This window comes from Phycodurus eques, chromosome 3 (assembly GCF_024500275.1).
Source record: "Phycodurus eques isolate BA_2022a chromosome 3, UOR_Pequ_1.1, whole genome shotgun sequence".
Lineage (NCBI taxonomy): Eukaryota > Metazoa > Chordata > Actinopteri > Syngnathiformes > Syngnathidae > Phycodurus > Phycodurus eques.
The window spans coordinates 22,363,186-22,375,896 of record NC_084527.1 but is presented as its reverse complement, the minus strand read 5'-3'; the positions used below and the strand labels follow the sequence as shown (position 1 = coordinate 22,375,896).

At 41.4% G+C, this 12,711-nt stretch overlaps 1 protein-coding gene across 1 annotated transcript; it reads right to left on the bottom strand.

Moving 5' to 3' along the window:
* Positions 1 to 1,584: 1,584 nt before the first annotated feature.
* LOC133400251 (protein yippee-like 1) lies at positions 1,585 to 12,052 on the bottom strand. The gene is made up of 4 exons (XM_061672708.1): positions 11,771 to 12,052; positions 10,200 to 10,243; positions 9,229 to 9,337; positions 1,585 to 8,824 (listed from the first exon to the last, which is right to left on the bottom strand). The coding sequence occupies exons 1-4, from the start codon at positions 11,885 to 11,887 to the stop codon at positions 8,735 to 8,737; spliced, it is 360 nt and encodes a 119-aa protein (XP_061528692.1). The 5' UTR covers positions 11,888 to 12,052; the 3' UTR covers positions 1,585 to 8,734.
* Between the last annotated feature and the right edge of the window lie 659 nt (positions 12,053 to 12,711).

The window sequence follows — 12,711 nt, the reverse complement described above, 5'->3', positions numbered from 1 at the left end:
CAGTGGTTTGTTTTATTAAGTTGAATAATTCTTGTTAAAAAATATATTTATTTATTAAAATGCATTAGTTTTTAACTATTTTTCCATTAATAAACTAGGGTGTTTCAAAATATTTTTAAATACTTTTAAGAAAATGTTATCAAGCATAAAATAGTTTACTAAATAAAGCTGTTAACAGCTAAGCATTTTTTTAAAATTAAAGTCAGATTCACTTCGTGTGTTTTTAACTAAATTATTGAATGGAATGAAATAATAGTCAATTTTGTAATTAATTGACAGTCATTTTAAAAATATTGACTCACTTTTTGTTTTCAAATATCTTTTGATCTAATTAAACCTGAGGGTCAACTTTTTATGAGTAATTCACCGACCCACCATAGCAGATGCGGTGCTGCTGTCGCCATGGCGACGATGAATGCTACTGGCTCTCATTACATCACAGCTGAGGCAGAATCAAAACATGGCCTCAGCTTCTTGTGTGTTATGTTGGCGTCACCAGAACATAAACCCCCCCCCCCCCCCCCCAGCTGTGACTCACCAATATCGGGCTTGGGGCCCGGCCCCTCCCAATCATACGTCACACACATCCTGAAATAGCAGTATCTTTTGGAGCAGTCAGGTGGGTTTAAAGGGTTTTTACAAGGTTTTCAGATGAGGCAGTTGAGGGAACGAGATGGGCAATCACCGTCGTCATGGTGACAGCATCAATGCGTGAACAGGGATCACATAATCAAGATTCAATGACATGGAAACAACATGAGTCTTTCATATAATCCCTGTGGGTTCATTGAAATACTTGAAAGACCATGTTTTTATTTTGTGACAGTTAGAAAATATATTTTTCAGTCAGTTTTTCACAAGTTAAATTACTATGGAAAAAAGTGTTTTTTTTTAAGGAATAAAGTAGGAAGTTCCGATTTTCACAAATGACTTTTATTTGTAATAGTATTTTTTCAAGAAAAGGGAGCGATATTTTTTCCTTGAAAAGCTTTTCTAGACAAATTCTAGACTTAAACAAATTGTGAAGTTTAATTTGGAGGAGAGAGTTTTTTTTTCCCCACAGAAGTGTTTGGGGGGAGTGTTTTGCTTAGGTGTTGTTTTTAAAATAAAAGTAAAAAAAAAAAGAATTCAACAAGTTGTCACTTCCTACTTTTTAAGAATGTTTTTTCTAACTTGAGAATGTTCTTTCTAGAATTTAAAAAATGTGTAGAAAAACAATTCATATTTTTCAAGACTTCAAAATGACTTCCTCTTTTTAAGAATTATTTGTGGTGTTGTGCAACGGTGGCCGACTGGTGAGCACGTACCTCAACAGTTCTGAGGACCTGGGTTCAAATTTGGCCTCACCTGTGCGCATGTGCTCCCTGTGACTGTGGGTTTCCTCACACATCCCAAAAACATACATGGATAGGTTAATTGAAGACTCTAAAATTCCCTGTAGGTGTGAATGTCAGTGCGAATGGTTGTTTGTTTATATATGTGCCCTGCGATTGGCTGGTGACCAGTTCAGGGTGTACCGCGCCTCTCGTTGGTACACCCTGAACTGGTCGCCAGCCAATCACAGGTGAGATATACAACATGCAAACTCCACACAGGCAAGGCAAGATTTGAACCTAGGTCCTCTGAACTGTGAGGCAGATGTGCTAACCAGTCAGCTACCATGCCGAGAATTTTTTTTTAGGAAGTTTAAATTTCCTCAACTTGTTTGGGAAAAAAGTACAAACTTTATTGGAAATGTAATCAAATTAAAACGGTGAAGTGAATAGCATTGAAAATTTTATTGTGATATCAAGATAGTTTACACGAGTGAAAAGAGACGTCTACTGAGGCAGAATGCAGACCAAATAAAAATCAGCATCAGAATAATCCCAAACATTTTCAATGAGAAACAGAACAGGCACAGAATAGAATAGAATAAAAATAATAGTCATTCTATGAATACATGCTGTCCACCTCAATTCACCAGCATTAAAGAGGCGCTCACCAGTGTCACATGACATCAGATAAGTTGGCAAAAACTCTCTCCCCCCCCCTCTCCACAAACCTCCCTTCTGCTGTCAAAACAAAAATATCATTCCACACTTTTTGGGATTTTGCAATTGGACAAGACTCCCTTTTTTTTTTTTTTTTTTTTTGGTAGTCACTGATGGTGGCCGCCGAGATGGAGGCCCTAAATTCAACAGACGACAAGCCAGCTTGTTGTCGGGATGCCAGGATGAACTAAACATTCCCGTAACATTAAGTCTACACAAGCCAGTCAGAAGTATCGATACGATGTACCGAGGCAGTTGGTAACTTTTACGCCAACACGTGAACACACCATGGACTGATTGGAGAACTGGCTCGTTGGGGGACGCCAACAAATAAAACAAATACTCTTCCTGTGATACAACTCAAGAAGCCAGTATAGATGTGTTTTGTGGCAGTTTGACTTTATGTGAGTAATTGAACGCACCGTTGGCGGTTTGGAGAGCTGTGGCTCGACTGGGGGTGTCAGGGTGTACAAAAACAAACGCTCCTCCTGTGCCCTCAGCTTTTTTTTGGGTGGGGGTGGGGTCATAAATAGGAGCTTCAACACAACATTGTCACTTTTCCCAACTTTATCAGAGTACTTGAACGCACCGCTGGCTGTTTGGAAAGCTGCTGCTCAGGTGCTGGGGGCAAAGGGGACGCCAGGGTAAATGAAACAAACACTTCTCTTGTCCGTGAAGCTATTTTAGAGAAGAAGCCAGTCACAAGCGTAAACATCAAAGTCATATGATACTTTTCAAATTTACGTGAGCGCCTGAACATACCGTTAATTGACTGGAAAGCTGCAGCTTGTGTGTGTGTGTGTGTGTGGTGGGGGAGAACAAAACAAACACTTCTCTTGTCCAGTCAGTCACAGGTGTAAACATTCAAGTCATGTGATAGTTCCTGACTTTACGTGAACAGATGTGACAGATTGGTAAACTGCATCTCTGTGGGGGGTGCCAGAGTGGGAAAAAACAAATGCTTCAAAGCTTTTTGGGGGCGGATGAATATACAGTCCCCTCCAAAAGTATTGGAACAGCAAGGTCATTTCCTGTTTTTGTTGTATACTGAAGACATTTGGATTCCAGATCAAAAAATGAATGAGACAAAAGTTCAGAAATCCAGCCTTTATTTCATGGTATTTACATCTAGATGTGTTGAACAACTCAGGACGGAGCACATTTTGTTTGAAGCCACCCACTTATCAAGTGAGCAAAAGTATTAGAACATGTGACTGCTGGTTGTTTCGAGTTCCTCAGGTGTTGCCTTTTAGATTGATTGCTTAAAAGTGAAAGGGCTTAGACTGGCCAAGTCAATCACCGGACCTTAACCCTACAGAGCATGCAGTCTACCTCCTAAAGAGGAGACTGAAGGGAGAAACCCTCAGAAACAAACAAGAACTGAAAGAAGGTGCAGTAAAGGCCTGGAAAACCATTTGAAATGAAGAATGCAACAGTCTGGTGAAGTCAATAGGTCGCACGCTTGATGTTGTTATTGCAAGTAAGGGTTATGCCACCAAATATGAAATGTTATTGACTTGAAGCTAATTTAATCATGACTGTTCCAATACCTTTGCTCACTTGAAAAGTGGGTGGCTTCAAACAAAAGGTGCTCTGTCTTCAGTTGTTTAACACGCAAATATAATTAAATAAAAGCTGGAATTTCTGAACTTTTGTCTCATATTCATCTTTTGATCTGATACCCAAATGTCTTCAGTATACAATAAAAACAAAGGAATTGACTTTGTTGATCCAACACTTCCAAGGGGACTGTAGTTCTAACTGGGACGTTGTAATTTCCAGACTTTAACACGAGCATCAAATGCACTGTTAATTGATTACAGAATACGCCCGAGTGAACAAAATAAAAGTTATTAAGTTGTCTGATCACACTGCCACATCCAGCTTCCTGCCACTGTTGCACATTTCATCACAGCTGCAAACAATACAAGTCCATGTGGTGTTTCCAAATTTTTATCGGCAAGCACCTGAACACACCATTGCCTGATTGGAAAGACTGCAGCAGACAGGACACTACAGCAGACAAAACTAACGCCACCCCACCAGTCCAGTACGTTACCTTTTGGCGACAACAAGGTCATGTTGTTTCCCACTTTATTGAACACACCATTGACTGATTCGAAGTTGCAGCTCGGTGGGGATGCCAGGTGCCCAGTTAGTTACAGGTGTAAACAACCAGGTCATGTGATAATTCCAGACATTATCTGAGTGCTCGAATCCACCACTGACTCATTGCAAAGTCGTGGCTCGGTGAAATTGCCAGGGTGAACAAAACAAACGCTTCCCCTGTCCAGCCAGTCACAGATGTAAATGTCCAAATTATGTGGTAATTTCCAACTTTACACAAAGTCTTGAATCCACCAAGAACAGTGTGAGAAAACTGCAGCTCAGGTGAGACGCCAGGGTGAGTAAAACGAACGCTTTGCTCGTCCGTGAAGCATTTTTTGGGCATGTCAGTCACGGGTGTAAACATCCAAGTCGTGATAGTTCCTCGTTTTATGTGAGCACTTGAACGAACCGTCCACTTAAGGGAAAGCTGCATCTCAGTTGACAGAGGAGAAAGGGAGGAGAAAGAAAAGGGGGGAAAAAAAAAAAAAAAAAAAAAAAAAAAAAGCTTCTAGAGTCCGGTAAGATTTTTTGGGGAGTCTTAACATAAGGTGTGAGACATTTCTGAAGTTTGCATGAGTGCTTGAATGCACCATTTGAGTCATTGTAAAGCTGCAGCTCAGTATCCGAAACAAACGCCCACGATGACGAATGTCATTTTAATGACCACGTTAACATAAAGATCTCAAGTCACAGATGTAAACAATGAGGCCATGTGACAGTTCCTGACTCTACGCTAGCACTTGAATGCACCTTCACGGTGTAGAAAGCTACAGCTCAAGCAGGGATGCCAGGGTGAACAAAACAGACACTTCTCCTTTCCAGAAAGCTCTCTTTTTTTCTTTTTTTTTTAAAGATGATTTAAAAACAAAAACAGCAAGGAGCCCTGATTTGGGATCCAACAACTGCTAAGGCCAGCAAGATGCTAATAAATAACAGGAAATACAATCAAGTGTGCAGCCTTAAAAAAAAAAAAAAAAAACATCAACAAAATACTTGGACCTCCAAAATGGCTGGTGGGGCAAGATGATGGCGGGAGATTCCAGCTCGCCCTCGATGTCCAAACACGCCACTAAATAAACAGGCTAAGCAAACAAAAGTGGCCTAGCTTCATACACACAGTCACACTCACACACAAAAGTGCTTCAAGTTGGGGACAACAGAAAAGCTGGTAGAAATATACATATAAAAAGCTTAAATATGATGTCACCTTATGTACAAAAAAGGGGGACAATTTCTCCGCAATTTGTTGTTCAAGTAGAGTTGCTAATGGTAAACGCTAACATTTCTTTTTTTTTTATTTGAGGAGGAAAATAAGCGTGATTGGAATGTGCTTCGCCGGCAAAGTAATCAATCACTTTTCTCTCATCCCGCCAAATGTGCACAAGTTTGATGTAGCGTGGTTCCTTTTCCTTTTTCATTCAAGGAGGGCGGAATTATGCGCTGCACAACGTACATTTTTTTTTTGCGGAGCCGTGTGATTGGGTGCAGCTTGGAGGCCAGAGACGCTCAAAACATTGAGATTGTAAAGTGCACTAAAACCTGTTCGTAATCACAGAAGTTAAATGAGAAAACGTCAGAACAGAAAACATGAGAAAATGTTATAAACATCCATTACACAAGCAAAAACGGAAAAAAATGTAGTGTCTGTCGTCACGGAAATAAACTTAAAACTAGGAAGCTGTCCCAAGTGTCCAATGAAAAAGTCAGAACTGTCCAACAATGAAAAAAATTTAACAGTCCATTGTTAGTAAAACAAGAAAGTCAGAACTGAATGTCATTAAAAAAAGACACCCTAATTGCAGTTATCACAGAAATAAAGCAAAAAGAGAAAATGTAGTAACTATTCATGATCATGAAAAATAGGAATATGTAATTGTCCATCACTGCAGAAGTCACAAGAGCAAAATAATAAACTGACTTGATGATTATTGTATTAAAAAAAAAAAGGAAATGTAATTGTCGATCACCACATAAGTAAACCCAAAAACATTTTTCGACTGACAATCAACGAGTAAAACAGGAAAACGTCAGAGCAGTCATCACAGCGAACGAAAACAGGTGAAAATTTCAAAACGGTCATCATACAAGTAAAATGTAGTTACTGTCCATCTTTTCAGAAATAAAATTTAAAACGAGGAAATGTCGTAACTGTCGTCACCAGAGAAGTAAAACAAGAAAATAATTGTCGAGCATACACGTAAAACGAGTAAATATCTTAACTGTCACTAATGAGAGATATAAAAAAGAGAAAATGTAACTATCAGAAAAAAAACAACGGGAAAAGGTAACTAAATCATCACAGACCTGAAAACTAAACTACTAAAAAGAAAATTCCAAAACTCTCTTTCACTTAAGCCAAATGAGAAAATGTCGTGACTCAAAAAACACAGGAACAAGTCGTAACTCTCTACCACAGAAACAAATTTAAAAAGGAGAACATTTTGGAAATGTCCAATCATCACATAAGTGAAAAACAAGAAAAATATCCAATCGATAGGGTTGGGCATCGAGAATCGATTGGGACCGGGACTAACGTTGTGGTTCTCCCGGAGTCGCGCAAATTTAGAAATTTCGGTTCCCAGTTTCGATGCATAGTCCACCAACCCTGAAGAAATAGTGGCAAAACCCAACGAAGCGGTGAAAACCAACAAAGAAGAACACACACGAAGACATGCTTGTGCCCAGTGGCGGCGAACAAAGGTGTGTCTTAACTTTGATAACATTAATGACCAGTCGCCTCAGTATAATTTTACTTGGAATAAGATTATATTGTGCAAAGGAGATTTTCATGATGGGTAGTGTCTGACACGCTCCAAGCCTCAGCCTACACCACATGGAGCTTCAGTGAAGTCAACTCTCAATCAACTGGGTGAGTAAAACAATAAAATAAGACTATGTTAACAAGGTAAACGGTTGGTTGCCCTTATGCACTGATGGTTTTTAGCATTTACTTCAAACCAACGTAAGTGCTGATGACAGAAAAGAAAAAGCTTCATATCGAGTAAAACTTCACCAAAGCAACTTTACATCACAATGAATTGGGACAGAATTCACATCAACGTCGTCTCACAAACACTAAACTTGTGCCTCATTGGTGGCTTAGGAACGGAATCAACGTTTTTTTTAGCATTTGGTTCCATCCATTTATTTATTTATTTTTTTAATCACCGGTGCCGTGTGAAGTTACTTTTCGTGCCTTAAGTCTGAGTTCCGGTGTGTACCCTTCAATATAAAAGACTATAAGCTTAAAACAGGAAGTCAGGTTAAAACTTGCACATATAAACCATTTGACGTGATAAAACAGTCCCAAATAACGATTTTAACAAAGTTATATTTTCTACTATTCATAATTTGGACACACTTTATTTAAACCATGCAAACTTTTTTTGACCCAGCCCCCTAAAAAGAATCTCAATCGAAATAAGGAACCGGAATCGCTCAAATTCAAACGATGCCCAACCTTACCAATTGTCCATTATTACTAAAACAAGTCTTGACTGTCTCAAAAAGGGAAAATGTCGTAGCTGTCTATCCTTATTAAAATGAGACAATTGTGATAAAGAAGCAAAACAAGAAATTGTCTGTCAGAACTATCCATGATCAAAGGAAACATAAAAAAAAACGAGAAAATGTCCGAACGTTATTGTGGTTTGACCTCCAAGCTGACGTTAAGCAGATGACTCCGCAAAGTGCAGAAAACAGTTGCACGTCATAATGCAAATACACACGTGTGCATGAGAGCGAACAACAGTGAGTGCATATAATTATATATATATATATATATAATTATAAATGTATGTATAACATCCACGTACTAAATAACTTCTCTTTCTAAGGATCTGCAATCAGTTTCTCAAATGGGACCAGCCACTCTCGTATTAACCAAACACTACTACTATCTTCATATATATATTTAAATATCAATATATTCATAATTTCATATATTTATGGTGGAGAAATACTGCTATGATGGTTTTTTTGTAACATGATCTGAAACCTGGGAAAGAAAACACCAAAGAAGAAACCAAAAAGGGGAAATATCGTAAATAAAATCAGAAATTAGCATGCTAACTCTCCAACTTTCTAGCTTGCTAACGATCTGATACTTTGGAAAGAAAAAAAAAAAGAAACCAAAATAAGGGTAAAGATTGTTACGAAAGGGGCACACTTGTTCGCCAACTTGTTAGCTCAGCAACATGCTAGCTCGCTGAATTGTTCGGTTTCCGCTGCCGTATTAGTTCAGCGCAGCTAGCTGTGAGCAGCGCAACTAACCTGTGAGCTTGCTTACATGCTAGCTCCTTCGCCAATGCTACATTATTTTATCAAAACGACGTCCGTATCAGCAGCGCGTCACATTAAAATAAAAGAAAAAAAGCGAGTCGATGCTAACCGCTTATCCACTAACGTAAAGAAGTGGTCCATCGCTGTCCAGCAAGAGGTCACCACGACAAGTCAGTTGAAAGCATGGTCGCCTCCCTGTGGCGTGATGTCACAGACGACGTGGAGAGGGTGGGGGGGGCTGGGATTGGGAGGGTGGGGGGGTCCACTTGTCACAGTTTGACAAGCCAGCGCCCAAGTTAGAGCGTTGAGAGTCACTCCCATCCGTTGTCTTTGATCATGTGAGCCAGCTCGATGATGAACTTTCCCTCTTTGTACTTCTGACTGCTCTCAAAGGCGTGCTCCTGAAAGAGACAGACACACACACATATATATTAGTTTAGCTACACTAGCAAGCTTTGTTTGTTTTTGTTTTTTTTTTTAATTACTATTTTAACAATTTGTTTTTAACTAAAAAAAAAAAAAAAGCTCCTGAAAAACATACATGCTAATGTTAGCTGAGACACACTAGCAAGGTTTTATTCTTCAAATCCTAACCTCGCAGACGGTGTTAATCCTAAACATGCCTTGAAACCCTAACCTCTGTCTTGAAACCCAAATTTGAAAGCCAACCCCTGTCTTGAAACACTAATTCTATCTGAAAACCCTAACTTCAAAGGTTTGTAGTTGTCGTCGTCAGCAAAGCGACCTGCAGTAGTAATAATTCAACAAAAAGTGTCCATTATATAAAGCGTGTGTGACAACGCACATATTTCCAGCCCAGCGTGGTTTTGCAGTTTTCACAGTAGATGTCGGCCACGGCGTGAAGACCCGTGAGGAGAACCCGCTCCTCGGCCGGACCGCAGCCGACGTTCACCCTGTGCCGCCACATAGGAAGTACACCACACGGCATGTCAATCGACATACACGCAAGTACAACAGCAAGTACAGGTCGAGTGTTGGGAAATTGACAAATTGAACCTAAGAAGGTGGCTTTGAGCCAAAATGACAGCCTTCCTGTGGCTTTTCTTTATTTTTTTGTGGGTCGACTCATCATAGACATGCTTACCAAATTTCAAGTTGCTAAGTGCACCTGGCTTTCAGGGCCGACTTGAAAATAAAAAAGAAAGAAAACGGCGAGTAATGTTCGTCGCTTTGAAGGACCCTGCAAATGAGTCTAAAATAGCCACTGTGAACAAATATGGCTGTCTTCCTGTGTATTTTCAGGTGTTGCTTCTTAAGACCTTTTTGTGAGTCTACTTATGATAAACATAATTACTGAATTTCATGGTGCTCAGTGAAACTGGACTCAGGGGCTGAATTTTGGAAACCGCTCGAGTAGGACTGAAGTTCGTATTTGAAATGTCTGGTATTGTTCCTGGTTAGGGAAAGGAAAGGAAAAACGGCTACCGGAAATGCCCCAAAAATGCAGAGGAAACTCCACCCTGTGCCGTCCTAGCCAATACCAGTCGTAGCGACACCCCCGACTTGGAGGAGAACTGCAGGACATTTTCAAAACTGCTCGGGTATAAAGGCAAACTGCGCGTGGGAAAGCCGCAGCCCCCGCGAGTATAAAGAAGCCTTTAGCCTACAATGCAGACTTTGTGTCTTTTCAGCCATGGCATCTTTTTTGTGGGTTTGTTTATTCATGATGGACATGTCTACCAAATTTCATGTTGCTCAGTGAAAGTGAGTTTGGGGGCAGAATTGTTGATGGATGTGAATGGGTGTGAGACTTACACAGAGTTAAAAAGATAAGCTCTTCCTTGGCTGCCCTGAAAGGACTGAAAGCAGACAGAAGACAAAGAGAAGACAGTCACGTTAACGTCTCCCTCGTTAGTCCCGCTCGGCCCGTTTTCCCGGTTTACCCGGAGGCGGGTTCGAATGACATAGAGCAGGGGTGTCAAACTCATTTTCGTCACATGCCACATCGTACTTATGACTCCCCCCGGAGGGCCGCTACAACTGTGAACTCATATAAATGAAAGATTACCTCCTATACTGTAATTACATACAGTATACACAACACATTGATGATGAATAGCCAGTTTGGAAATCACAAGCCTATAAAAACATGTTTTTCAACCATTACATTTCTTTTCATTGGAAACAAAAAAATGCTTGCAAAGATCTCAAATGGCATTACACACCAAAACACCATGAGAAATTTTGACTTGCTTTCGCGGGCCACATCAAATGATGTGGCGGGCCGGATCTGGCCCCCGGGCCACCAGTTTGACACCGGTGACAGAGCGTGTGTGTGTGTTGTGACGGGGCTGACACGCAAACACAATGCTGACACAAAAACTAAATGACACACTGATATACAAACACACTTGAACTGTGATACTTGTACACATGCACACACATCCTCATAAGAGCATCATCCCTACAACCTTGCTCCCCCATTGAAACCCTAACCCTGGTTTGAAATCATAATTTAAAAACCCCAACTATTGATTAAAACCATAACCCAGAATTGAAATCCTAACCCCAGATCAAAACCCCCAATTTGGAGGCCTAAGCCTGTCTTCAAACCGTACTTTGAAGGACCAACCATTGTATAAAACCCTAACGCAGGTTTGAAACTCTCCTAACACTGACTTCAAACCTTAATTTGAAACCCTACTTTGAAAGCCTAAAGGCTCTTTCACACTACACTTGGCAAAGCGCTTGACGCCGTCGACCTTCCCATTGATTGTGTGTGCCGGAGGGGCATCGGTGGGTTTTGAAGTGACGCTGTGCGTCGCGTCACCGGATAGAAAACATTTCTATTTTCAAGCGTTGACGCCGTGATGTCAAAAAGCTCCTCCAATGGGAGCAAAGCTCGCGGCGTGATTTCGGACTGCTATTTTGGTGGACTTGTACTGTAAACGGAAATGGAGGAGGTCATAATAATTGCGGTGTCACACTATCCTGAACTTTGGGCGAATTTGAGCTTTCAATGCTCCCTGCTCAGCCTGAAATACACCTCGAAAACTACAAAACTACTACAGAAAGGTTTGAACTCTGAATTGCTGCCGTGAAATTAGTATTGTAGTGAATGGGAAAGTCGAGGGGGTCAGGCGCTTTGCCAAGTGCAGTGCGAAAAGGCCACAGCCCTGGCTCGTAACCCCAATTTGAACCCCTAATGGGCTTGAAACCCAACCCTTGTTTAGAACACCTGGCTCACCCCAATTTGAAACCCTAAACCTTGACTTGAAATCCTAACAAAGGCTTGAAGCCCTTAACTTGTCTTAAAAGTAACTTTGAAACGGTTCCCCTGGTGAAGCTTGCCATTTTTCCACACGTGCCAAACGGGCAAAAAATACCTTGGAGATGAGCTCGTCGTGGTTGGCCAGGTGCGCTCTGCAGTGTATGCAGCTGTACGTGCGGTGGCAGCTGGGCAGGTAGGCCTGGAAGGTCTTAGACTTGGTCATCTTGACCATGTCCGAGGGCCGGAGCTCCTCGCCGGCGCGGCCGTCCGCTCCGGACGGGTTGCAACTCTGCTGGACTTGCTGACAGAACAAACACTGGAGGATGCAAGCCAGGGCCGTCGTGGTGCCGGTGGGCTCGGGCGTGTGGCAGCTCCACACCGACGCCGCGCCAGGAAATCACACCTGCCGCCCGACAGGAAAGACGAAAGGACCGTGTGACACCCTCATTCGCTTCGGCGTGATGCACCGTGTCGTCGCAAAGCGGCGCAACATCGGCAACATCACAAACCGCGACAACGCTTGCTTTACGAAACACGTTCCGTGCCCCAGTGAGCTCGTAAACTACAGGCACTTTGAGTACCGGGTTCCAGGAACTACAGAACTAAAAAAAAAATACCTGGAACTTTCTTTGGGTAGTGCTGAACAAATCTGATTGGAACCTTCTTAGTTCCACAGCTACAAATTAAAGGTCCCTGGAACATTAATAAAAAAACACGGCAAACGTAATTTTACGTCCGTGGCACTAAACGGATGGGTTTATGAGGACGTAGTAGTACGTCCGTGGCATTAAACGAGTTAAGTGAAACTACGAACTTAGAGTGTGTTTAGACAGCAGACACTTGTCTAAATTTAGTTCATTTAGTTTTTTGGGTCCGTTTTACTGCCCCTTCTCCTCCTCCTGTTCTTGGACCACAGGAACCATTGTGTACATTTAGTGCTGGGGTAATTAAAAGGGCCGAAGAAGACAACGCTGAGGTGTAGTGGTTTTGAGAGGTTCAAAAATTTTACTTTTGGTGAAACTATAAACTTTGAGCCTGCTTTTGGATGGCAGGAAT